Below are 27,993 nucleotides of genomic sequence, written 5' to 3' on the forward strand. Positions count from 1 at the left end.
TTCACACAAAAGGACTGTGCTAAAATTAAAATTATTTGGGGAGGGTTGAATGAAAAATTGGATGTGCTGCTGAGAATTCTAATATATATTCTTCTAGCTTGTTTTTGCAGCATTCCCAACTATGGGCATTGTTAAATTTGGGATTGTTGTTTTTTTGAACCTGTGAAAAAATGTTACGACTTCACAGATAATTGTTGTAGCTTTATATTTATTTATTTTAAATCCTGCAAAGTTCAATTTCTAAAAGCAAACTTTGAAAATTTGTTAGTTTTTGGATGTACAGTACATGATTTGTTTCTTTCAATTTTCACCTGTCTTTGCAATCCTGGGTGATCCTTGGAGAGTCATTGCATGTCTTAAAATTGCAAGTGTGAGTGCAGTTTGCAGAAATCTATAGGACCTGTGGCTACAAATGCAGCCCTGATTTCCTGCTGTTCAAAATACATTTGTGAGATCCAGCCTTGAGAACACATGGAACTTCTCCTCTCTTGAAATAACCCTTCCTTGTCATCTTACCCTGATCTTATTAACCCAAGATATCGGGGTCATTCTTGGGAATATGAACTCTTCTTACTCTCTCCTTTACCACTTGCTTGCTTGCTTTGAAACCATGATTAATGCTAACATAGATTTCTCTCTTAGTTAATGTTTGAAACCTTGGTTTGATGTTAGTGTGTAACATCTGATTAAAAGGGAACAGGGTTAATCTAAACTATAGTTAGTTTTGATACGAATGTAATGTGTTGAATTATGGTTAAGGCTAATAAGGAAAAAGTGGAGGGATTTTGCATCAGAGAGGTGAGCTAAAAAGTGACCATTTCTTTCCAGGGCTTACTCCTGATTTACAGGTTGTGCTTTGCTGGAAATCTGATTTATAAACCATGGTTTGCTGGACTTGACTGTTATTTTTAGTCACCTAATTGTGCTACATGGTGTTCCAAAATGTATCTGTTTAGGGATATTTACATAAATCATTACCTAAGGATTATCTTGCATAACATTATGGTTTATTGAGCTGGAGTAAAGTGATAATGATAGATTCCTTGGGAGATGTTGCATCCAGATAGCAACTTCCTATGTAATAGGGTTGCATGATTTAGCATTGAAAGAAAGGCACTCATTAAAATGTTTGTGTATATTTCTTGCCAAGCCTTGCTTTGGACTGTCATCTGCCCTCATCTTGTTGATTCCTTTGCCTGCCATGTGGTCCAGCAAGGATGAACATGGCATTCAACCCAGTTCCTGGTCGGCTTACAGGAATTTGGTACATTGGATCAGCATTCCTAACACCTGGAAAATCATTTGTCTCAGAAGTACCCACTGACAGGATTATCTCTTAGAAAGCTTGTTCCCATAAAATGCCCCTGTGGAGGCAGCTGTGGGGCTGAAGTCACTCCAGAATTCCTCTATTTAGCTGTAGATTTGTGCATGCTCCATGTCTACACAAACTCCCTCCAGAATACTTTAAACTGTGTGTGATGAAAATAAAGGGAAAGTGAGACATATATTGATGAGTGAGAATGCATCAGTTGGCTTCCTTCGCTTTTACAAAACTTTGAGAGTAGCAAAGCCTTATTTTTATTTACTAATACACTGTAATGCTTCTATACTGAAACTTTATCAGGTTTATTGCCAATTTAATGGCTATGGTTTCCCTAGATTCCTGGCACATGTAGCTTGGTGAGGATACTGAGATTTCTCTTATGCTACCCTCTCAGAATGGGATTTTGCATGGTTAATTTGTGGGGAGAGAATGACTATTAAGCCAGTTCCGGTCAGTAGTTAGGCCTTTTAGAACAGAGAAAGAATATGTTTAGGTCAGAATTAATTTTAGACAAGAGCTAAGTCTTGATAAACTATTTGTTAGAAGAACCTAGACCTAGAACATGGTACCTCATATCATAACAGAGTACCTCTCAGCATGTGCAACATGCCTTCCTCATTCCTCAGTAAGCACACCATCCCACACATACCTGTACTAGAGAGGCATTGATTTTTACCCTAGCCCCTCCTAAGTTTAGAAATTAAGCATAGCCTTAGTGGTAGTGATGATTTGTAAAGGGGCAGGTAGAAGGAATGCTTTAGCACCAGCATGTGTGCCTGCTAACCATTTCTGTGCCAAAAGCTTCCTTACTCCATTGCAACCCCTCTGGGATCTGAATGCTAGCAGCTGACATGGACACACACACAGAGTATATGAATGCACATACCACAGTGCACACACACCACACATTGTCTATATACCAAAGTGTAGATACATTACAGATTGGAACACACAGCAGCACATGTGTACATGCACACACATGTACCATCGCTTCTCAGCTGATTTTCCACATCGTAACTTAGCTGGGCAGAATTATTTCTGAAGAGTAGACAAGATGATTTTCTTCCCTTTGCAGCTTTAGCACAATCTGTTTAGTAGCAATCTGTAATTTTTGTAGAATCTAGAGTTTTATACATTTTTGTAGCTCTCTTGACACCACTTGCAATGATACAGGTGCAGCATTTTAAAAAATGATATTGACTGAGAAACAAATTAGCTCCCAACCCTTTTCTGATTATAAAGTGATTCACTAGAGTGCATACCCCTCTTATCTAGTTTTCTTCAGAAAGTGAAAATCAAGGAGAATAGAATTATCTCTACTTCAATGACTTTTTCTTGAAAGGTAGTGTGTGTGATTGGTTTTCTTGGCTATTTTATGCTTATTTTATTTTATACTTGAAGTTGATGTGCTGAACCTGCAATTTTGCACTATGCTGTACATTTGTAAAGTTTTACAAGGTATGCTAATTAAAGAGGTTTTCTTTTGTCCTCATAAAGTTCTGCTTTCACAGCCTTTTATTTTCCTTGGATTTATTTCTCTGTGTATTAATATCAATAGCATCCTATATTAGATAAACAGACTTGCCTCCCTATTTTCCCATACTGTAATCTTGCCTTTCCTCCAGGGAACTTGGAGGTATCTATGGGATTACTCTGTTTTATTTACCCCTGTGAGGTAGTTTAGGCCCACTCAGTGTTGGGGGCAGTGGGTTGTTTTTGTGTTGCTTCACCTTAACATTGTCACCATGGCTTAAATTATAAAAATATTTATAGCAGTTAATGCATTTGTATAGGGGGAGGGATTGCATGTCTCACTTGCATTCTGTTAGAAGCCATCAACCATCCAGTCACAACTCTGTGTGCTTTTATAATTATATATACATAGATCAGGGTGGTGATACTTATACTTTTACACATGCTACTAGCATTTGTTTTGATTTGCAAAGATGCATATAAGCAGAAACAATTGTAAAGTATTCCATTCATTAAGCATCTGTCAAATTATAATTTACAAGCAATGTTCAACCAGATAGTCCTTCAGCCTGTGACCACAGCAGCCACAGGGCCTAAAAAGACCTTGCAACACTACCTGTCTGCAAGGTGATCGTACTTTGGGAATGGCCGCCTTGTATACCACAAATAATATTTGTAGCCGTATCAGGATCATGAGCCCCCAAATTAAGATGGTGACCTGGCCAGGAGCAAATGTTACTCTCCTAATGAACAAAAGAAGCTGTGATGCTTTGTGGGGGTGGGACTAGGGCACTAAATGTGGAAGGTGGACTCTAGCCAAAAGTTCTGGGTGGAGATTGGGAGTGGATGCTTTTAAGAGGTTTGAGGTGCCTTTCTGTGAAGGCTAGCTTGTTGGGTTTCTCTGTCTATGCTGATGTCATGGGTGTTCAATATACCCCACCACAAGTCGGATAACAAATGATTCAAGAAGCTGAGAATAAAATCATTTACTCAGACTGAATTACAAATAAAAGTAAACATGTAACCAAAATAACAAAACAATGGCGATGACTTTCTACAAACCTAGAGCAGAATCCAATAAAAGTGAAGTATGTGTGATTTCAGGGGGAGAAAGTTAAGCATGTGCTCAACTCCCACCAAAATAAATGAGACTTAAATGATCTTCATTTTTGCTGGATGCTACTGATAAAACAACCTTTTCTCAACAGATGAAAGAAAATAGACTGAAAACTGAATTCATACTTTAAATGTTGGTTACCTGACTTGGTGGCATTGAACTTTCACAGATGCATACTGTGGGTGAGCTCGTGTTGCTTAGCACCTGGAAAGACCAATGCATAAGGCCCCCATCTGCACCATGGCACTGCCTGCTCTGCCATTGATCACAGTGTGGTAACAGTAAGGCACAACTATTGAAGAGAGACTGGACTTTTGCTTGCCAGGATTGCTTGCCTGCAAGTAGTGTCACAGAAAGCATTTGTGACTAATGTTAGGGTTACAGCACTCGCTGTGATGCAGTAATGCTAATGAGCAATGGGAAATATCTTGGCTTCTATTTTATAAATTCATACAACACGTCTTCATTTATTTTCAGGAGTATGCTGCTCTGTATCTTCTTCAGAGATATTCCCTGTTAAGAGGTAAAATTTCAGTTAGTTTCTGGACATAGGAGCTATACTCTCCCCAAATGCCTTCCTGAAGAGAAGGACCAGTTATTAGGCCAGTCCAAAGACAGGAGTGACAGCTAAGATTCGGTCTAAACTGGACCGCTCAGTAGTCACTGCAGTTCATTCCTGCAATGTAAGCTATAAGCCAGGAAGGCCCCAGGTCAAATCTCTCTTCAACCACAGACCCACAATATGGCTTTAAGCCAATCACTATTTCTTATCAACAGCCCCTTTCCTCAAAGCTCTTAACTATTAGTGTTAGTGTCTGTGAACCTCATTTCTTAAAAAATGAGCGAGGACATCATATTTCAAGCAGCAAAAAACCAATCAATCGCTGGATGTTTACATTTGAGAAGCTAAAGCACATGGGGAAATGCTCAATTACCTTGTGCAGAAACATTGTTTAAAACACCCTTCCAGATGCAGGACTTTGCAAGTGTCAGGCAAGCCCAAATGATCCAATGGGATCAGTCCAGCTAGGACAGCAATGGTGGGGTCTCACCAGTTACCAGTGTGTGAATTCTATGCTCTAGGAAGCACATCTTTGCAATACCTACCAGTCATAGGAGGATTTTTGCTGTATCAAGACTTCCATAGGCTCAGATTCTAGGTTCAGTTTAGACTGACTTCTATATGTGGAATTATGTCCCTCATTTACCCACTGCGCATGTCCATCCCCTGTCCAGATTTCCTAATGGCAACCAATTGGCCATAATATTTATTTATTTAAGGCATCTATACACTGCTTAACAATTAGAATTTCTGAGTGGTGAACATAAAAATGAACCATACCAAAAATAACAATTCATGAAACCAAGCAAACCCAAACAAAAATTATGTTTGCATGAAGCCTACACTCATATAGTTCATGCTTGCACAGGGCCTGCAGAATCCATAATTGTGGTAGTCATTATGTGGAGAAGCTTTATGTGTATCAGATCGAGACATATTCAGCTCTTCTATGCACAGCCCCTATGTAAATGTGATGTCCATATATGGACATCTCTTAAGGGAAAGATACACACCTCTACATCCATAGAAGCTCATTGAAATTAGGCCCCAAGTATCACTTCAAGAATAGCACCACTGAAATGAATGAGTTACTTTAAAAATAAATAAATAAAGTTAGGCTTTAGGTGTAAGCATTTAGCTGTAATTATAAGCCAGCCACATTAACTATGTGTGGACCTGGAAAGAGATGAAGCTACCATTAACTGTTTTCTTTAATAGCACATAGTTGGACTGCAGCCTAGTTGCGAAGCTATAGGGCACATATACCGATGGTGCTTTGTCCCGTTATTAAAAAAATGAACAGGTGGCTTAAAAAAACCCAAGCAGGTGGACCCAAAATCATGTCTATGTGAATTTACCTGTGCAAGAGGATACAATGTGGCTCTCTCCGTTTTCCACAATGTCTGGAATTAATTCATCTGCTTTATCATCTGTTAATGGTTTCAAAGGCCCTGGAATCTCTTCGATCAAGGGTTTTGCTGGTTGTACTTTGGCTTCCAATACTTCCTCTTGTTGTGTTAGAAGGTCTGTTACAATGGGTTCTATGGCTTCCTTTGGACAGACTTCGGGTATCTTACATGTGTTTGAAAAGATAGAGATTGGAATCTCTTCTGTCTCTATATTCCTAGAAGTGTCTGTATTTCTTTCAACTATGAAGTCTCTGTCATCACTTGCTTCAGAAATCACTTCAATCTTTGGAGAACTTGGCTATAAAGGTAAAAAAACAACAACCAGCTTGAAAATGTCTGTATTGGCATAGATGATAGATAATTTATTATGGTCAAAGACCAGCTCATATAACATAACACAATAAAAACAGCGTTCATAAAGATAAAATATACAACTGGAGCGGATTGCAGCAATAGCTCATGAGTTAAAATTGAGATATATACATACCATACACCCGTACAACTGAGATTTGGGCTACCATAAAAAAATTGAACGTGAGGCACCCCATACATTTTCCCCAGTCTAGTCTTGATACTCTCTACCCTCACACTATTCTAAGGGATGTTGCTTTCCAAAGCACACTGAGAGTTTAACTCCTCAACAGTGGACCAAATTAGTCTGCCAGTGGTTCTAATTTGGCCCATGAGGAAGTTTTTCCAGTGATGCCTAGCTCTCTCACAGCTGATGTCAGTAAAGTCATGGCTACAAAGCGACATGTGAGAACCTTAAGCTGTGCTGCTGATGCTTCCTCAGCAGTGGAGCTTGCATTCAGTGCATTTTGCATTGGTCACCAAATATAAACCTGGTTCCACTCAGGAGCTCCTGGTTGGAGCTCCTGAGTGGAGCTCATCTCTGCAGAAAGTGGGGCTTGCAATGGAGCACCTAGTGTAAGTGTGGTGAACCTTTGGCCCTCCAGATGCTGCTAAAGTATAACTCCCATCATCCATGCCCATTGGGCCATGATTGATTGCTACACCTCCTACATACATTTTGAAGTAGTACAACCATGTATTTTATCTGCACATTTCAACTTGTTCTGAACATACAAGCCTGTGCATATGTGCTTGAGGTTTTAAATATTAAAATATCTCTAGCGTCTCCTGATCTTCAAAAAAGGCTGTAGCTCTGTTAAGAATTTACCTAAATTAACTGTAAAAACACAGGATTAAGAAAGCACTGTGCTATTATAGAATAACTCACCTTTCTAGTGAAGATCTCTCCTGGTGAGACTTCCAAATCTACATCTTCCAAATCAGGTAGCTCCTTAAAATTAAAGTTATTCTGGAGTTTACTGAACGAAGTAATTTTTAAAATACAAAATTTTGGTGTTTGTGGAAATACAAAACCCATTTCTGAGATGTTTCATCTTGGCCATAACCCACCCTTTCTTCCCTTAGTTAATACATACATCAAGAAAAAGTTTCTCTGGTACATCCAACTTAATTTGCTCTATCTCTGCAGGGTCAGCAAGTTCAGTGAGCAAATGTCCAGGTGTAGCCATCATATCTACTGGCATCTCTAAAAAAATGAAAGAGACAAAACGCTTAACAGATCTAGGTATAAAAGTATAGAAATGGGAAGGTTATACTGGGCTCTCTCTCTTTTGTATTATGCTCTGTCCCTAATAAAAGGCTGTCAAAAAATTGTTCTGTCACTGAATAATAATAATAATAATAATAATAATAATAATAATAATGAAATTTTATTTATATCCCTCCCTCCCTGGCCAGGGCCGGGCTCAGGGTGGCTAACACCAAATATAAATTACAATAAAACGTAATAGAAAAAAAGAAAAAAACAGTTAATTAAAATACGTCTTGAAATACAGCTTAAAATGCAGCCACATTCTAGTAGTAGCCCATAAATCAAGACTATAAAGGGAGGAAAAATCAGATATTCACCCGAGCCAGCTATCCATGCTAGTCCTACCTGAGGCAGCAAAAAAAAATAATAAAAAATTAGATACCAAATCCCATATAAGGGGTCAGACTGAGTCCAAGCCAAAGGCCAGGCGGAACAGCTCTGTCTTGCAGGCCCTGCAGAAAGATGTCAAATCCCGTGGGGCCCTGGGGACCCACTGCAACCTATATGACTGACTTTGCACAAAATCTGAATTGCAGAGACATTTTCTACATGAGTGCTGCACATTCCTGGGACTCTTCAGAATTGACGTGAAGATCTGCTAGTCAAGTTACTCACAAAATATTGTCCCTCTTGTGGAATGCTGCAATATGCAAGCATTTTTGCAGCCTCCCTATAGAATGTTACCTATATATGTGGATAAACTTTTCTAACTAAACAAACCCCACCTTCAGAGCCCTGGTGAAATGAAATGGATGAACCTTTTCCCCAGCCAACTCTACAACCAAAATATGGATGGTGTTTCAACTAGTATTGCTAGTGCATGGTCTAAGGACACATGATGCAGCCACCTTGCTGAAGCTAAGCAGGTTTGTGGTTGGTCAGTATCTGGATGGGAGAGTGTCTGGGAGTCCCCATGAGGACCACCTTGATTTCCAGGATAAAAGATGCACTAACAACTAAATAGATGCATACATACATACCTTCTGCAGTGCATGTAAAATTTGAATGCATGTCAAAGCTCGATTCTTGTACTTCCTGTTCATGATGACCTCTATGACCACTCTCTGGTCTCCCCGACTGATCTCCTATAATTGCTCCTTCAGCCACAGCCTCCTTGTGGGCATCCATGCTGTCCTTCACAAATTTATCAATCTTCTCCTTTGTTTCCAACACTTCCAAAGTACACGAGTCCTTTCCTGTAGTGTCTGTCTCAGTGCTGCTGCTTGAAGATGGGTTTTCCTCTAGAACAGCCCCAAAACAAAAAGAGAATAAGTGTGCATGCAACTAATCCTAATCCTTGGGTTTTTGTTGAGCAATGTCACTTCAGTCCATTTATTGGTTTTCTTCCAAAAGGATATAAAGGTTTTCCTCTTCTGGGAAGTTCATCCTTGACTGCATGGAAGGTAGTAAGTAACTGGGGCATAAAGAGGGGACAAGTTCAGCAAGTGTGCTTCTGCCCCAACCCTAACCCTACCCCCACTGGATGCTCAAAAGAGCTATGGTGGCACAGTATTTCTGCTCAAAAGTTTAAACACAAACCTTCTTCACTGTCAGCTGATGTTCCATCTTTTTCTTCTATTTCCCACTGCCTTTTCCTCTCTTCAGCTTTTTGCCGGATTGCGGCAAGAGCATCAATACTGTCTTGGATCTTCTTCCTTTCTTTCGTCTCCCATGTTTCTCTTTCACTTTGTTCAGCTTCACGGCCACCCTTAGCCCAGGCTTCTGCACAGGCTCTGGAAAGAATAAAGATGACTACAATCAGACACATGGAATGATGTTGCATTAATTTCCACGGAACTTATGTCTACATAATGAACAGACTCATATGTCTGGCAGTTTCCACAGCCTGAAAGTGTGCAGTGCTGCTGTTGGGCCTATCATCCAGCTGCACTTGCAGGAAAGGGCAATTTACTCTCCCTGGTTTGTGCTTAATTAATTGTCATTGTTATGTTTGATGGCATTATATGGATTTTAGATAACTTTGGTTGTGGGGTGGCTAACTAAAATAGTAATAAAAAATGTGTGAACAGTGCTGCTATGTGGGAGTGTAAAATTATTATTATTTATTGGATTTCTATTCCACCCTTCCTCTGGAGGGAGCCTGGGACAGCTATACAACATCATAAATATAATGTTTATATAATATAATTACCAAAATTATATTTCAAACCATGCAAAACATAGCAACTACCTGCCTCCTGACATCCATCTTCCATTCATGTACAGTGACCAAAAATGGTCCTCAGTTTCAGTCTAAATAACAACACACTCTTCATCAGGGAGGGTGTTCTATAATCAGGGTGTCACAACAGAGAAAGCCTGGTCCTGGGTCACTGTCACCATCACTCTGGATCATACCCATTGGCAGTACCACCAGCAGGACCTCCTCCATACATTTTACAATTTGGATTGGTCAGTATTGGGGGAGTAACATCAGAGAAGGGTGTTTCTAGGACTAAGATGAAACTGTGAAGTTCCCTTGCTATTTTTGCTATTGGATGCTGCATGTTGTTTAAGTAATCTTGTTATATTTGTGTATTGAAATGTGGTTTTCTCTGTGTTCTTATATTTCTGTTTTGCTATGTTATTAAGAAATTGTTTTTGTAGTGTTTGTTTAAAATGCATCCGTTTCTTTGTTGTAAGCCACTTTGATCATGACTCTTGGGTGAAAAAGTGGAATACAAACAAAGTGAATCAATGAATGAGACTGTCTTTAAATTGTGCTACCTCTGTTGCCCCAGTCACAAGCTTGCTCTCCTGAAGTGATTGCTTTGGGGGTTGTCACATTAGTGAACTGAAGCAATTTGTTTAGGATCAGAATCTTACAGGCCATTCTGTTGTGGTTGTGTGTGTGTGTGTATTATAACAGCCCCATGAAGTTAGTTGTTAATATACCCATTTTTCAGACAACATAGTCAGAATTGATTAGGCTACTAATAATATTTTGGACTGGTCATCTCTTCACTCTCTCCTTTCCCACTTTACCTGTCCTTTGGAAACACTGGCCTGTCATCCAAATACGTCAGATGTTTCAATCTGATGGTAAGTGTCCTCCTGTAATAAGGAATTTTCTTTATTACCTCATTTCCCATTAAGTTCAATACACGCTGCAAAAAAAAAAAAAAAAAAAAAAGGAAATCAGCTTCTATTTAAAATGCAACAGTAGAAATTATTTTTGTACAACATGTGAAGCCATCCTGGAACTAAAAATAGTTGAATATATATCTATTTAAATCATTTTCATAGGATCAGGTCTGAGTAAACTTTTGTTCACTTAACCCCCATAGCAACACTGTAAGCATAACTGAAGTAACTGCACCTTCTTCTCATTCACTCCTGCAGAAGAAAGGAAAAAGGTGCACTCAGAGACATTACTGGGGTGGGAGCTAAACCTGCTACCTGTTCCTTGTGGCCCCTGTTCTTCTTGCATAAGGCAGGTCTGAATCAAGCATACTCATATTGACATAACCAATCAAGGATTTTGTTTCCTGATTATGCAAATTTATTACAGTATTTCCTCTCCTACCACCCGACTCTAAATTTTATTAAGGCATGTTAATGTCCCTGAAAGCACTGGATACAGCATATATCCTTCCACAGTGCAGTAAGTTCAGTGGAACAGAATCATTTTGTGCCTGAGAAATGGTGATCAGATAAAGCAATCTTAGAGTTATTCTTGGCTTACCAAATCAGGCATGGTCTCCAGGACATCTAAAATGTTTGGATCATCTAGCCTATTGTAAGAGAGGTCAAGGACACTAATACTTGGGCATTGCTGTAAGTGTTGTATGTCTTCAACTGTTTGCAGCTGATTGTGAGCAATCTGTAGAGTGTGCAGAACTTTCAAACAAGCTGTTGAAAAGTAAGGATACCATTAGAATAAGTAAAATGAATGGGACCGTCAAATAAATTAAGGAATCATAACAAAGGCAACAAGATTATGCTACCAGAACCAATTACAGCCCAACCAAGGTTGCCATTTTAGGCATAGGGGCAAGATTCTCAGAAAGTTCTGCTTGTGGGTATACTGTACAAGATTAAAATGCACACACCCACATATTGTCCTCTGAAACACTGGAAAGTCCTCAGTCATACCAAACTGGAACCGCAAAGCCCAGTTCAGTCCCAGAGTATAGGGGTCCAGGTTAACTGGCCACAGAATTGTAATTAGGAATGCTTGTTAGTTAAATGTAAGTATAGAGGTACCGGTACATCTGATGACAACAGTTTAAGGGGCAAGGGGTCTATTTCAAGAAGGGGAATTTAGATTAGATGTAGGAGGAAGTAATCTTACTCTGCAGTTGATCAATAAAACACACTTCATGATGAGGCTGCAGCATTGCTTCTCTTGGACATATGACTATAGACATTAGTTCATTTTAAGGCCCAAAGTATGTGCTAGTTTTATTTTGTGTCCTTGTGTTACTATCCTTGTGTCATTCCCTTCACAAATTACAGGCACAGGGGCTCATTTTGAGATTAGGACCCTTTGTGGAGCTAAGGGTTAAAATGCTTCAACACTCACCATCACGCCCCACCCCCAACTGGTTCCCAATATGGCTCACTCCACTGTATGGCTCACTCCACTGGAATTTAAAGAAAAAGTTTGCACTGAAGACATTCAGTGCTGAAAATGTTCCTCCTTCCTCCTTTTGACTCAGTGCATATTGCTCTGCTTTCCTTTGAAGCACATCAGTGAGGCTGAAGGGAGTGGGGAGGCGGGGGGAGAGAGTTTTGTTGTCTGGGTAGCCCTGGACCTCCATAGACACCATCCAGGCTTACATCCCAGGGAGGTCACTTCAGTGCTGCTAACACAGTGATTTGACTTCACCCCCAGAGGCGCACACCATTGTCTCTCAAGACAGACAAGATGCCAACAACAACATTTGCCTCCACAGAAGCCACCAGAAATTGCTGCAGAAATGTTTTGCACTGAGTTTTAACACATTGGTGCCCCTACATGTATGACCGTAACACCACTAAATAACACTGTGTTCAGGTTATGGATCTTATTTCAGTGAAGTTAGAATTCTTACAGAGGTTTTCAATTGTCTTGACATAATTGTTGCTGAGGTTGAGAGAATCCAGCTTTTCCAAGGGTTCAAGATTCTCAATTTTATTTATTAAATTCAGCTGCAGATAAAGGCAACGCAAATCTGTCTGTGCATCCAGGTTCTCGATCTTAGTCAAGCCATTGCATTCCAGCCATAAGCACTTCAATCCTGTATATTCTTCTAGGTTCTCCAGACGATCAAATCCTGCAGGAAGAAAAATGCAGTAAACACAGTGGCAACATGGACCATATTTCAGAATGAAGTTGTTATAATAAAAGGAGTGGGGATATGGTCTTAAAGTGGGGACCCATGGACAAGAAAATACTGTTGAATGCTTTCCTTTGTCTGCCCTCCACAACCTCCATCTCCATTCATGTTTTTCTTGGCTTTCTCCAAGGCTTGAGTATTGTCAAGTTCTGGGCACCACAATGTAATAATGATACCAACAAACTGGAACATGCATGAACAAATAAGTCCCTCTATCGGGTGATATCTGCATTGCACACATAAAATTACTTAAACATAGGTACACAAATACTGGCTTAACCAACTAGCCTACTGTTATTTGAAGAAGATCTTAAAAAAGAAGCAGAGCCTGTTTTCATTTTTGCTGCAGGTAAGGAGATCCAGGGGCCCAATCAAGCTAATATACTCCACTGAAAGTCAGTTACATTGAAAGCAACACTGAACCAGTATCCCCCCACACCCTGCCCCTGCAGGGTTAACAGCTGTGGGAGAGGAGGAGCAATTCAGATTGGGAAGACCATGAGTTAAACACCCCCTTCCCCACTGCCACTGCTCCTATCAAAATCTGAGCCTCTCACAGCTGATTTTAAAAATTAAATATATTGTCAAAGATCCATTTACAGATGCTATAAATCCTTACTTATGATGAACTAAATCTCATTGAACTGAGAGGGGCTCATATAAAGAAAGAAATAAGCCCCTTGGTTCAGTGAGATTTGCTCCATAAAGATGCATAGGACCTGGGCTTACTAACTTTAGCTTGAGTCTTGATCTTCACTTACAGAATTACCACAAAAATCACAGAAGTATCCTCCCTGTTAAGACTGTGGACATCAATACCAGATACTGGTATATGCTGGAGACAGGAGAAGACTACCCCCATCATGTTCTACTGGTTTGCTTCCAGAGGCATCTGCTGGCTGTTGTTGAACAAAGAATGCCAGAACAGATGGGAGTTGAAACATGCACTTCTGAAACATTTAATAAAATATTTGTATACATTGACCTAGATTTAGATTCTACAATATTTCAACAAATTATATTTCTATGTTCTCAGGTGTTCATGTTCAGTTCTTTTGCTACAATATAGCTAGCAGATTGGCCCTTACCTTTGTAATGGAGATAGAGGGTGTCGTTCAAGGATGGGGTCACATACAATTTATGCTGTTTGCAGAGGTCCCTCAGTATCTTTTTGGTCATTCTAAAACATTAAGGAGTAGTGTGAGTAGAGTACATACTCTAGAAGCTCCACCTGCTTATTTAGAAGGTAGATGTGCTGCTTAATATTGATATTTTCACTAACTTCCTCCCCAAGGTTCAGAAAGTTCCCCAATCCTTGGATCACACTTTCAGAGGGGAAGCAGAGGCACTGCATACAGAACACTGAATCCAGCCAGAATAATAGCTAAAGAATGTTGTTTTAATTTCATTGTTTTTAAGTTTGCTGAAGGGTGAGATTTAACAATAAAGAGAGTATTATTTTTGGTCAGCTGTTGCATATCTGAAATCTGTGACATTTTATGCTGGCTGCATAAAATGCATGCTCTCTTGAGAGAATTTTCACACAAAGGCTCAGTGCAAAACCAACAAGTAGTCTGGATTTTATAATTATGTTATCAAGTTCATTACTGACACTGATCCAGCTTCAAAACCCTAGTTTTCAAACTTCAATTAAAAGCTAACTTTGGTTAACCATAGCACCACTGTAGACATAGCATGACGCTAAAGTTAAGGGAAGTGACTGGGGAATTCATGTCAGGGAGGGTAACCTGTGAGCCTACTCATAATACCTTGACATGGTTAAGAGACTGGCAGCACTATAAAAAAAATTCCCTGATTTGTTAAAGACAGACCACCAATAAAAACTAAATTACCTCAAACCACCTTGTTTGTTTGATTGTTCACAGGATGAGCCAGCCGCCGGCACTTGGTCACCATTTCTATTTTCCTCATTCTGTTGATGTATGTTGGTCACAGAGTTGTCTCTCTTCTGTGGTGCTTGGAGATTATATGTGAAAATACAGTATATTGCAGAATGTATTTTAAATGTATAGATCCAGGAAATTCACTTTAAAGGCAGAAACTAAAGTTTCTTCAATGAGCTAATTGTTACATACAGTAATGCCTACTGATAGCTGCAGTATAACCAATATGCCATATTGGCTCTTTGGAAGAAAAGGGAGATAAAAATGTAATCAAGAAATAAACAAGAAACATTGCTGCAGGCTCTCTCTGGCCTCCTCCCACCTTTGCTATGTGAAATGAATGGTCTGACTGGCCTTACTCCTTTGCCTGAAATTGAACATAAATAAGAATTAAATTCCAAGAAAACTGAAGCCTCCCAATGATCACAGTCTTGAAATCAATCTTTTTGGTCTGACCCAGCAAAGCAGTTCTTATGCTCTTAAAAGCACCAAGACAGTTGATAAAGACACAGGAGTAAGTCTCTCCCCCAGCCACCCACCCCCCCGCAAAGGGTGGCTGCAGTATGCAACTGTGGAGTAGAATAACCCAGCTAGAAAATACTTGAGAATAAAAGTTACATGGTCCCATCATTCACCCAGTCCATCACACCATATATCAGCCACTTAATCTAGCTTTCGAGCATGAGGGCAAGCAATGCACCAGTGTTTTCCTGCTGACTAAGGATCAGAGAAATCCCCCATTGTAACACCCAGGAGGAGTATGTATCCTGACGGGAAATTTAATGTGGCAATATCTTTCATAGGTCTGTAACTTATAGTACTGATATTTTTCATGTAATTTACCTGGTTCTCCATTACCACAGTCATTCCTAATAATTTCCGACTTCAGTTGCTCATTGGCAGGATCTTTTTCTGTTCCTTGTTCTCCTTCTGGGAGTTGAGGCTGTAGTTCTAAAATTCAGACAGATGGAAACAGGCTCAGTGGATGTTTAAATCTGCTAACTCAAACAAAGAGATGGGCACTCCAGAGGGAGGCCTCTCATTTCATTTTGTTGCATGCATGTAATATTCCAGAATATACACATCTGTTCACAACAGTGGAATCTGTATCTGTAGGGACTGTATTTGCACTGCAGTGTATGTCTGCATTAATTTAGTTTTATATGTGGCTCTCTCTCTCTTGCAGGAGCTTTTACAAGTGCAAGAAAAGAAAAGGTCAGGAAAATGACAGGGCATCATTGCAATAAGAATGGTGAACATTCCCAAAGTTGGCCACATTTTGTTCAGTTCTATACAAAAACTCCTATGCTTGTGTAGTAAAGCAGGGAAGTACTCAGTCCCCCTTACTATTTTTAATTAAAAATAATAAATAATAGATTAATTTAAACCTTAACATTGGTATTTAATATTATTGTATGCAAACCACTTCTGGTTTTTTTAAGCGTTATATAAACCTTGCCAAATTAAAAAATATATTAACAAAATGGCAGAAAGTTGTGCCTTGTCATTCATTTTAGCCCAAGGTGTTGTCAAAATTACTTCATGTTCAAAAGTTACACACACACAACCTCCAATAGCAAGAACTACCTGATTTTGTTAAGTTGTCCTCATTGTTGGAACAGGTGTCCACCTGCCTGCAGTCTTTCATGCCTTGACCATTCTCTTCCCCTGCAACAGCCTCTCCTGACCCAGGTTCTTCACTGAGTGGATGCATTTTGAAGCTTTCCTTCTGAGAGACAACAGGAAAGTTACAGCATGCCCCACAACTCTCTACCTTGTATTTATTCAGATCATTCAAGCATAACTGTATGTGCAAATCATAGTTTTAAATTAAATGTTTTGTTATTTTGTATGATGACCATGAACCCCTTTGAGAAACATTGTGTGAGAAAAGCCGTATACAAATCTTGTAAATGAATAAATGTCCCTGCATTTGGCAAAGCAAAAATAGCACAGCAGACCAAATTAGAACCCCAGCTGGGTATAATAGGCCCACGGGCCAGAAGCCCTTCATACCTGAAATAGACAGGTGGCAAGATGCTGGTCCATTAACTCTTCTGCCCCACTAATAGTACATTGGTTTAATAAGAAATTACAGTCCACTATTTATTATTTACAGCATTTTTATCCAGCTTTTCTGCCAAAGAGCGGCTCCCAGGACAGCCTACAAATATTGATGGCAAGTACTTGGGCTCATAATTTGACAGGTGACAAAAATGGGAAAAGGACTAGGAGGATGTAGGAAGAAATACAGGTAAAACCTAAGCCCCGTTTCTCAGTTACATAATTCTTGTAGTGGCCAGCTAGAATGAGGAGCCAAATGTTGCTGGTCTTCCAGCAGAGCTGTGGTCCCATCTCTCCCCTCTCTTGTAGCCTACTGTAGAAATACATTACAGTGCAGCATGGCATCACATTCAATGCGGCTTACTCCTAGGTATGTGTCTTCCCCTTATGCCGCAGTCCCACACTCACTTATATGCCTGACTTCTGAGATGTAGTGTTGTTTGTTGCTTTTCAAGATGCCCACAATGCTGTTGGTTATTCTGCTTGCTGTTGAATTTTTCACCTTTCAAATTCCAAAATGAGGGGTGCTAAAAAGTTGCAACATGACTTGGGAATTTAAAAGATATTTTGGTTAAATTAATATAATTAATATAATTTAGTTTTCTTGGGGTAAGTAAAAGAGAAATTGCATAAAGGTAAAGATAAAGGGACCCCTGACAATTAAGTCCAGTCACGGATGACTCTGGGGTTGCAGCGCTCATCTCACTTTATTGGCCGAGGGAGCCGGCGTTTGTCCGCAAACAGCTTTCCGGGTCATGTGGCCAGCATGACTAAGCCGCTTCTGGCAAACCAGTGCAGTGCACGGAAACGCCATTTACCTACCTACTTGCACTTTGACGTGCTTTTGAACTGCTAGGTTGGCAGGAGCAGGGACCAAGCAATGGGAGCTCACCCTGTCGTGGGGATCGGCAAGACCACAGCTTCACCTAAAAATGATTGCCAAGAACTTGCAGCTATATTATTTGTTGTTATTATTTTAAGTATTAGCCGATACTTTCAGAAGGCAAAATTAAAATTCTTTGGTTTTCCGGAAGCAGTTTACATGCTTCCTTATCAAATGTGAACTTACCAAGTTGTCCAATAACAAAAACAATAGCAGAATTGAATTCCTTGCACCCAAAACCACTCATTGAATAAATCTGCAAAAATTAAATTTCACCCCCAGCAGCCTTTCTCAACCTGTGGGTCCCCAGATGTTGTTGAACTACAACTCCCATCACCCCTAGCTAGCAAGGCCAGAGCTCAGGGATGATGGGAGTTGTAGTCCAACAACATCTGGGACCCACAGGTTGAGAACCACTGCGTGATTTGCGCTATGCAGCAGCCCACTTAAAGTAACACAGAATACTTCTCTGGGCATAAGCAGAGCACAACCCCTGCTCGGGAGCAATAGCTGCAGCCGGGCGCCACGTAACTGAGCAGGGGCTCCCAGACAGGTCTGCTTAGCCCCAGCACCTCTTTGTTTGAAACACGCGCCCCCCCCCCAGCTTGCTGTCCCCATTTAATACCCTCCTCTCTTTCTCTTCTTCGCTGCCCACTCAAGGTGTCTTCGCCATCCTTCCTCTCACTAAGGAGATGCTACCGGGGGAAGCCTGGCTGCCCGAGCCCCTTCTTCACCCAACCACACCGGCTTCTTCCTTCAACGGCTCCTTTCCAACAGCTTTCCCCCGTTGCCATGGCGACGGGCCGACCAAGGGACGACTCTGCGCACGCGCGAGAGAAGAGTTGGGTGACGCACTTGGGCCTCGCTTCCAGCCCCGCCCCTCCTCCCACCGAATGGTCCTCTAAAAAAGAAGCAGAGCAGCCTCCCGTTTTCTCTATAGTGAAGCTTTCCGAGTTCAGTTCACGGGAAAAGGCCCCTATACTCACGAAGGAAGAAGCAGACATTAATATAGGCAAGGGGTTAGATCAGATGACCTCTGAGGTTCCTTCAGATTTTTTAATGATTCTTTTTATCAGAGATTTGGGGTTTAAGAAAGACCACAAGCTTCTAGACCCCCCAATCCAAAGTCACTGCTAGAAGGAATCATAAAAGTTGGAGGGGGTCACAGAAGCCATCGAATCCAACCTCTGACGCTTTTAGGCTGAGGTTTTAATACTATACAAATTAATTTGAATGTAGCCCGTCGCTTACAACTTGAAAAGGGAGATTTAAATTGCGTGTGCTGTGAGGGAACGGGCGGGCGGAAGAACACGGCCCCCTCTTTTTAGCATTTCGACTGGCTTTGTTTGCAGTTTTAGCTCCTGGAGGAATCATATTGTCACGCAAATGGAAGCCGCTCTGCCATTCGCCTGGAACCCAGAAGTGTAGTTATGATGCTAAACTTTAACTTTCTGTGGTCTTTTCGTGATGCCTCTGAGTCCTTTAAGGGGATTTATGTTGACATTAATATAATAAACTTAGATTCATCTGGACAAAATTTACTTTAGGACAGATAATGGCTTTTACCAAGTTTATGTACAAGCGAGGTATCCATGCAAGGAACAGAAGTAACACAGCATTTTCTGCGCTGCTCGTTTTTACAGCGCGTTCAGGACCCTTCCCTTGTGCGGGCGGACGAAGGGCTTTTGATCTTCTAAAGCTGGCAATACAAAAACGTGGAAACTGGATCGCGACTTGACAGGACAGTGAACAGCCTACTTGCCAAGCGATTTTGAAAATCCGCTCCCCAGATTTTCCTCATAGCCGCAGGGTCGGGTGGAACTGAGAACGAGAAGGTTTCCTTCCAACTGAACTAAAGTCAGGTCATTAAGCAAGACAGCAGCGCAGAAACATCGCAGGTTGCATAAACGAACAGGTAAATGAAATATGGCAAAACGGGTTTGGCGCCATGGATTTGATAAAAGACAATGGTTGGGGTTTTTTTTGTAAAACATTTATAGTATTACTCAGAAGCAAAAGCTCAAAGGTCAGAAGGGGTTGGAGGGTTGGGAATCAACAATATCATACTTTAATAATGTTTTTTTTGTTCTCTGCTCTAAAGAGCAGAACTGATATTTGGAATTATTAGGAATTTAAAGTTGACAGATCATTTCTGGAACAGCAGAGACCTCTCTCTTTATTGTTTCATCCAAGGGTGCAAATTGTACCCTCAGTTACATGGAAGCAAAACTCCGTTAGTGTGGCTTACTTCTGAGTAAATATGCATCCGATCATGATGCAAGTCCACATACACGAAAATTGTCTGGCATTTCAAGTTCTATGAAAAATGGGGTAAGCTTAGGCTTAATCTGCTTAATTCTGTCTGCTCAGAATTAAGTAAAAGTGAAGTCAGTGGAGGTTACTCCTAAGTAGGTTAGGTTAGGATTTTGGCTGCAGAAAAATGGAAGAAGGGTGCAGAAGGGTCAGGGACAAATGCATAGAGGATAGACTGAAATGGCTTTACAACATTTGTTAACCTGGTACCCTCCAGATGCTTTGAACTACAACTCCCTTCATACTGGCTGGGGCTGATGTGGTAGTCCAAAACATCTGGGGGGGGGCGCCAGATGGTTGGTGGTGGTGTTAATAATAATGATAATATCTGTCGGTGTTTGTAAAAAACAAAGGTTCTGACCTCCTTTTTACTCCTTTGCCTAGTCTTCAGACCTTAGTTGGCACAAGAGTCTTTGAGAAAGAGTATTCTTGTAGAGTATTGCTGCTTTTATTCTTAAAAAGTCTTCTTCTCCAACCACGACCGACAGCTTTTTACACACACCAAACACAACCATCTTTCTACCATCCAACCAACCCACACCCGACACTAACATTGACCACTCTATATACAGTGGTACCTCTGGTTGCGAATGGGATCTGTTCCGGAGGCCCTTTCACAACATGAGCAGAATGCAACCTGCACATGCGCGGGTCGTGATTCTCCACTTCTGTGCATGCGCGTCACGTCATTTTGTGCGTCTGCGCAAGCAGCGAAACTTGGAAGTAACCCTTTCCGGTACTTCCGGGTCGCCCTGGGACGCAACCTGAAAACGCTTAACCTGAAGCAAATGTAACATGAGGTATGACTGTAAAAAGGAAAAGGGACCCCTGACCATTAGGTCCAGTCGTGACCGATTCTGGGGTTGTGGTGCTCATCTCGCTTTATTGCCCAAGGGAGCTGGCATACAGCTTCCGGGTCATGTGGCCAGCATGACCAAGCCACTTCTGGCAAATCAGAGCAGCGCACGGAAATGCCGTTTACCTTCCCGCTGGAGCAATACCTATTTATCTACTTGCACTTTGACGTACTTTCAAACTGCTAGGTTGGCAGGAGCAGGGACCGAGCAACGGGAGCTCACCCTGTCACTTGGGATTCGAACCTCAGACCTTCTGATCGGCAAGCCCTAGGCTCTGTGGTTTAACCCACAGTGCCACAAGTACAATTTGGTGAAAGATTGCATTGTAGGCCTCTGACTCATGCTGACTTAGTTATTTTAGCATTAAAGAAACAGCAGCCAATTTTTAGCCGTGACAATATCCAACCTTACTAATTCATTATTCTTGTTATTCATTGGTTCTTGACTTTATTATTTTGCATGTTGTCAGGTGATTGGCAGGTGGGGCCCCATTCACCTTTTAAAATGGCCTGCAGGGGTTACAAGGAAACATAGGAAACTGCCTTACACTGAGTCAGACTGTTGGTCCATCTAGCTCATTATTGTCTACCCTGACTGGCAGCATCACTATTGGTATTGGCTGTGTTTGCCGAATTTGCTGTTGCCAGATTGTCTGAGACTATAAGGAGGAAGGCTGCATAAAATTTGGCCTAATAAAAATCAGTGAGATGATAATGGCAATGGAGTAATAAGCTCTTTGTGGAAGTCTCATTGAAAAGAGTAAAATAGCAACACATGAGCCAGAGTCTCCATACTTGATTTTGGAACGGCATTTTCTGAAAGCAAAGCTTTGTAAAGCCATCCCATTCTGCAGTGCTGCAAGACAGATGAAGGCAGTTTTGTTCAGGACGATTGACTGTGAGTTTGGTGGGGTTTCCCTGGTATTTTAAGCTGACTTGGTTGTTGTTGTTTTTTTTCAGACAAACAAACAGTATTTATTCACACTGACAAAAAAATACATATAATATCCCAAAAATTAAAAACAGTACAAAAAAAGAAAAGAAAGAGAAGCAAAGAATAAGAATTGTAAATAATACACCCATGTGACTTCCCTCCTCCAATACTCATCCTCCTTTAAACTTTAGATTTATATTTGCATTGCATCTTGACTTGCTTGTTTTAATTATTTACCATGCTGTTGTTTTTTGAGAGGTTTATCATTATTGTTGTTTATTATTGTTTCATTGTGCTTTGGATGTTATCAACCACTTTGACTTCTACTGGGATATGTTATGTTAATCGAAGAATAATAGATATATGTGGCAGATGCTCTTGGGTTTTCCTGAAACAAAATGAAATGGTCATTTTTATTTTTAGCATCTTATGACCTATTGGAATATGAAGTCAATGATTTGGCTAAATGAAGCAATGGAAAAAATACATACCGTACTTCCTTCCTTACAAACATATTTTGCTTCTTCCCTTCTAGACATCTGTTTTACCATGGCTGCTGTGGACAGCTTTTCCTTCTTGCTCAGAGAGATTGGGCAGGCCTGCAGCTGTGTCATAGAGACATTGGCTTTCATTGGAGCCTTCTACATAATGAAGACATCCCTCACTGTTGCAAGTAACACGTACAGCCTGATCAGGTTGTATTTCATTCCTCGGCTGGTCAGCAGGCCTGATTTAGTCAAACTGTATGGAAGCTGGGCTGCTGTAACAGGTAAGAGACAGTTGGAACACACAGATTCTCTAGGGTTGCCATATTTCAAAAATTAAAATTCCTGACACCTGCAAAGTTGTTGAGATTTTTTTTAGGAAGACCCCATACTGACATAAAAATGCATAAGCTCTTTGTAAACGCTCTACAACTATCGGTTGACTAAGTGAATGCATTTAGTCTCAGAGTCTAAAAATGATCTTTGTTGCTCTCTCGATCTGCTCCAGGTTGTACCTCAGGCATCGGGAAGTCCTATGCTAAAGAGTTGGCATGCCACGGGGTGAATGTTGTCTTAATTAGCCAGAACAAGGAGATGTTGGAAGCTCTTGCCAAAGATATTGAGGATTCCTACAAGGTCGAAACGGAAGTAGTTGTGGCAGATTTCAGCAGGGGCCGCCAGGTGTACCCTGCCATCAAGAAGGCCCTGCTAGGCAAAGAGACTGGCATTTTGGTGAATAACGTTGGAGTGTTCTATGATCACCCGGATTATTTTGCCAATTTGACAGAGGATAAAATTTGGGATCTCATCAACATCAATATTGGAGCAGCTAATATGATGGTGTACATGGTGTTGCCAGGAATGGTTCAGAGAAAGAAAGGCGCTATCGTGAACGTTTCTTCTATGTCCTCTTACCACCCCTCCCCACGAATGACGGCATATTCAGCCTCCAAGGTGAGTTTCAAAATATAAAAATATATGTGTTCTCTTATGTCAGGTGGGGAACCTCCAGCCCTGCAGCCCTGATCAAGCCCACAAGGTCTCCTTGTTTGGCCTATGAGGCCATTTCAGCCAAGCCATAGCCACCTGCCCTTTACCATGGTGCCTGCAAAGTCCCTTTCAAAGCTCTGTTTTGCCCTGTGCAGTGAACGGGGCTTCTGAAGATCCAGCAACTGGCTGATCACTGCATGTTCAAAGTGCAGGGCACTTGAAGACCCATGCAGGCAATATGCTGCTTTGGCATCTGCCCACCTGTCAAACATGGCCTGCAAAGGGGGAGGGAGATGACAATCTGGCTTGCCAGGCTAGAAAGGCTTCTTACCCCCTATCTTATCAGAATCATTATTTCTAAGAGATAGGTATGCATCCTTTCTCCATGGAAATGTTTTTTTTTTCTGTTTCTGTGGATAAGGATTTTGAGAACTAGAAGTTTTTGAAGGTGGAGTGGGTCCCAGGATAAGTATGCAGCTCTCTGGCCCTCAAACCTCTTCTCAGACCATCGCGCAGTAGCCCTGCTTTGCACGCCCTTCAAGTGTTTTAAAACAGCTGGAACATGTCCTTGAAGTCTGATAATGCCTCTTGCTTGCCTGGATGGAGGATATAGTATCCTTGGCCTGGAAAGGATTCCTCATCCTTGCTGCAAAGGCTCTGGCAGGGTTGAATTAGATGCCTACAACTCCGGCTCAGAGATGTACAGGAATGGAAGGCAGGATAAAATTTAAAGGGTTCAGGAGCAGCCAGGATGGCTTTTCTGCTTCAGGAATGTATTGGCTTAAGCGTTCTACTTTGCTCCAGTGAAGGCAGCTTTATAAATTGAGGCTGCAACCCTATACACACTTACATGGGAATTTAAGGGAACTTATTAAAGAGGAACTATGTACAGAATTGCTCTGTTAGCTGAATGGTAAAGCGCTGGTGTGCGTTTCGTAAAGGAACCAACAGAGCAATTCTGTACATGTCTACTTAATGGTAAGCCCTGCTTGAGTTCAATGGGACTGACTCCCAAGATAACTGTAGCCTAAATGTGCAGTAGCAGTGTTCCCCAATCTGGTGTCTTTCAGATGTTTCTGCTGGAGCTGATGGGAATTGAAGTCCAAATCATCTGGAGGGTACTTGGTTGTGCAAAGCTATGCCAAAGCAGTTATTATTAAGTTGCAATTGGCCAGTCAGCAAGACATACAGAGCTGGGGATGGGTGCTGATTTGGTAAGGCTTTGTTCCATAGCCATCTATGTTGCGCCTTGCATGCGTCGGTCAAGAGAGGTTGTCTAAGCTGCCAATGTCTGTTCTCCACACCTTTTCCCCATGTTAAATCCAGAGAATCTTAATTGTCTGCTCTTAACCTTGACAGGCTTACCTGGACCATTTCAGCCGATCGCTTTATTATGAATATGCTCCCCAAGGCATTTTTGTTCAGTGCTTATGTCCAGCTTTCGTCTGCACCAACATGTCAAAATACAGCCCCACGTTATCCAAAAAGAGCTTGTTTGTGCCTTCTGCAGATGAATACGCGCACCAGGCTATTGCCACCCTTGGACTATCCAGAAGGACTCCAGGATACTCCCTCCATTCAATCCAGGTAATATCATTAATTCAGCTGCTTCTGTGTTACATTTTCTCTTAACTTTTCTTAACTTGGTGGCTGAACCATGCAGCCTGGATTGGTTTTAATGAGCCCTTTGAAGCAAATGTTCACCCATGATCTTGGGGAACGTGATCTTGGAGAAGGGATGTAGCTCAGTGGTAGAACATCTGCCTTGCCTTCACAAGGTCCCTAAATTTAATCCCCAGCCTCTCCACATAAAGCTGGGAGAGACTGTCTGCCTCTGAAACTTCCAGTCAGTGCAGACAATACTGAGCTAGCTTCAGTATAAGGCAGCTTCCTGTGTGTGTTGACTGTCAGCTAATGCTCTTGAAACCTAATTGCTTAATTTTATTGCTGTGTTCTGTTTTGTTTATTTTATTATAGAGTTTTATTTGTTTAATTCTCATTTTCTTAACAAAAGAAAAAAAAGAAGCACAGAAAGCAAAGTGCTGTTCCTACATTGCAATCTGTGTATGATTCTCTGTGTTGCAGGCCAACATATTTTTCTTTCATGAAGCTGTCTTGACTCTGAACCCAGAGACTGTGGTACTTTGTGTAGTATCTTGTGGGTGGGAAAATGCATCTCTTCCCTTAGTGCAGGGGTGGAGAACCTTTGACCTTGCTGATATTGCTGAGCTGCAACTCCCATCATCCCCAGCAAACATGGCGAATAGTCTGGAATGATGAGAACCGTAGTTCAGAAACACCTGGAGGGCTAAAGGTTCCCTACACCTGCCTTAGTGCATCAGTTACTGCTCTTAGTACTGCACTGCATACATTTTTATTTCTTCGGAACCATTTACACCCTACTTTTCCGCCTCCTTAAAGGAAGTTGCTCAAAAGAGTTTGCAAATCTAAAAGCAAGCATACAAACAACACATGCCCCACCATTAAAACACAAATCATCAAGCTAGGAGCAGCAGCAAATGAAGAAAAACACAAAGGGCAGTACTCAATATGTTAACCAGTAATGGGTGCTTGAAAGTTTTCAGTTTGCAATGCAAATGAAGAGGAAGATAGCTGAACATCTTAGGGCAATGAGTTCCACCTATGGGGTGCCACCACATATAGAAGACCCTCGCATGCTCAGCCACCAATCTTGCCACAGAAGGTACTGGCAAAAGCAAGGATGGCGCAACAGGGTGGGGAGATTCACAGAACATGTGACAGTGCTTCAGAGTCCAAAGCTTTACAGGAGAGGTGAGGAACCTCTGGCTCATAGGCTTACTTAGGTCACCCAGGTCCCATTGGGCCCACATTTGATGTCCTATATAACATCAGGTACAGGATAAGTAGAACATAGCTGGACCAAAGGGGCTTATGTGGTGCTAATCACCAGATTGTTGGTGCAGGCAAAAAGGGTCACCTGTCATCATTGTAATGCCAGGTGCTTGACCAGGGGTGTGTGCACCACCCGATACTTATGGTAGCCTACAGGAGGTGGGATAGACAACGACGCCAGGTTAGCTGCAATAACCCATGCAAAATGTTGGCTTTATTAAGTTTTAACATTTTTTATAGCTGAAGTGCTCAAGCAGTAAACTTCCCCAAAGTTCTTTTTAAAGAAAGTATAAAACCAGCATATTTGTGTCTTCTGCTGCACTTCCATCCCTTAATTTTTTTTTAAAGAGAATTAATAGTTGGAGGGGGGAAGAGTCATAGCTCAGTGGCAGAGCATGTGATTTCCATGCAGAAGGTCTCAGGTTCAATCTCGGGAATGTCCCTTGCCAGAGATCCTAGAGAGTCACTGCCAGCCAGTGTTGACAGTATTAAGCTAGATGGATCAATGGTCTGGCTCTATAGAAGGCAGTTTCCTATATTATGAACTGAAAGAAAGGAATGGGAGATGTGGATGATTCACTGTCTGAAGGAGACTCTTCATGTTAGATCTTCTTGGGTTTTATTTCATGCTGATATTTTAATCTTGTTACTGCTTGTTGCCAAAGGAATACGTTTATGTGCTAATTCTAACCTGTGTTTCCTCTCTTGTCTTCCAGGGTTTTTTTGCACAGATCATTCCAGAATGGCTCTGGGTTAGGGGAGTGAGCCGATTGGGCACAATTTGAAAAAATGGAATTTTGGGAGGAAAAAACTACATTAAAAATATCAGCTGGAGAACAGATAACATCTAGCAGCCTAGTTAGACAGTTACCAAAAAACCCCACTCTCATTGGATGGATTTTCTTCAATGATAATGATGATGGTGATAATATGTACCTTTTAAAAGAGACTTCATCTTGCTTCTATCTCATTGCAGGGCCCATCAAGAATGTTACGCAGGCAGTAAAAAAGAACGCTGTTGTTAGGAAGCTGATATTCTTTTGTATGATGTCTGTGGGGTCCTGATTTTTACATAGTACTGAGTGATTCTTTCTGATTTGGACATGAGTGGGCAATCCTGGGGTCCCCTGAATGCTAAGGAAGTTGAATAGGATGCTTGGGGACTGAACCCCCATTAAGAGCTGGCAGCAGAGAGAGGTCATGTGGTGCATAGCTTGGTGCCCTCCAATGGTTTGGACTGCAACAGCTTTGCTGACTAGGACTGATGGGAGCTGTAGTCCAAAGCATCTGTAGGGCACCAGGCAGACAAAGGCTTTTTCTACACTGAAACTGGGTACTGCTCTTCAAGTGGAGTATTCTTGACTTCTTCCCTGGAAGCTTTGTCGGGAACACCTGAAGCAATTTTCTGAGTTGGAAACAAATGCTACTTTCTAGATACTGTGATTTTTAGTGACTTCCTTCTATCTGTGTGGTCTCCTGTCAGTGTGCTTTGTAGTGCTCTGAGTTTGGAGCTGTGAGCACTGATGAAGACACCTGCTTTTTTGTATCCAGAGAAGACTGGTCTCCCCAGCTAGAAATAATAGTACAATATATTGTTTGTCCATGAAATGATGCTCTATAAACTCAAATATTGAATTATACTATGTTTCAATTATATTGAATTCCGCAAATATATTTAGGTGCCTCTCTTCATTCAGTGTGTGGGAAAATGTGTTTGTGACATTTAAAAGATGGATAGATCGATAGGTAAAACCTGTATTCAGAACAAACAAAATGTCATAAAAACATGACAAGCTTTCAGGTTCTCCTCATCAGGCAAGATGTTACATGAAGCAGCTTGGGCAGCAGAGGGAAAACAAT

The 27,993-nt window shown here is 41.2% G+C and overlaps 2 protein-coding genes and 1 long non-coding RNA gene across 7 annotated transcripts; 1 reads left to right on the forward strand and 2 right to left on the reverse strand.

The window, feature by feature from the left end:
* Positions 1–191: 191 nt before the first annotated feature.
* LOC307222825 lies at positions 192–3,596 on the reverse strand. The gene is made up of 2 exons (XR_013841888.1): positions 2,310–3,596; positions 192–1,469 (listed from the first exon to the last, which is right to left on the reverse strand). It is a non-coding gene; the product is annotated as an uncharacterized lncRNA (long non-coding RNA).
* A 172-nt stretch (positions 3,597–3,768) lies between these two features.
* DNAAF1 (dynein axonemal assembly factor 1) lies at positions 3,769–18,487 on the reverse strand. Of its 4 annotated transcripts, none has more exons than XM_079988289.1 (15): positions 18,307–18,487; positions 17,207–17,344; positions 16,322–16,460; positions 15,578–15,685; positions 14,684–14,807; positions 13,919–14,010; positions 12,546–12,767; positions 11,195–11,361; positions 10,495–10,616; positions 9,049–9,242; positions 8,490–8,750; positions 7,334–7,443; positions 7,126–7,188; positions 5,835–6,183; positions 3,769–4,427 (listed from the first exon to the last, which is right to left on the reverse strand). In XM_079988289.1, the coding sequence occupies exons 3-15, from the start codon at positions 16,446–16,448 to the stop codon at positions 4,378–4,380; spliced, it is 1,989 nt and encodes a 662-aa protein (XP_079844415.1). In that variant the 5' UTR covers positions 16,449–16,460; positions 17,207–17,344; positions 18,307–18,487; the 3' UTR covers positions 3,769–4,377. The 4 variants fall into 4 exon arrangements, with proteins under 4 accessions (XP_079844415.1, XP_079844414.1, XP_079844413.1 ...); XM_079988288.1 differs by having other exon boundaries at positions 16,322–16,463; XM_079988287.1 differs by lacking the exon at positions 17,207–17,344 and having other exon boundaries at positions 18,307–18,486.
* Positions 18,488–19,424: 937 nt separating this feature from the next.
* Positions 19,425–27,825, forward strand: HSDL1 (hydroxysteroid dehydrogenase like 1). Of its 2 annotated transcripts, none has more exons than XM_079988343.1 (5): positions 19,425–19,596; positions 22,320–22,553; positions 22,778–23,223; positions 24,770–24,846; positions 26,850–27,825. In XM_079988343.1, exons 2-5 carry the CDS (start codon positions 22,334–22,336, stop codon positions 26,896–26,898), a joined length of 792 nt encoding a protein of 263 aa, XP_079844469.1. In that variant the 5' UTR covers positions 19,425–19,596; positions 22,320–22,333; the 3' UTR covers positions 26,899–27,825. The 2 variants fall into 2 exon arrangements, with proteins under 2 accessions (XP_079844469.1, XP_079844468.1); XM_079988342.1 differs by having other exon boundaries at positions 19,445–19,596; positions 24,619–24,846.
* The last annotated feature ends 168 nt before the right edge of the window (positions 27,826–27,993 follow it).

Source organism: Podarcis cretensis (genome assembly GCF_951804945.1).
Source record: "Podarcis cretensis genome assembly, chromosome: 8".
Classification (NCBI taxonomy): Eukaryota; Metazoa; Chordata; class Lepidosauria; order Squamata; family Lacertidae; genus Podarcis; species Podarcis cretensis.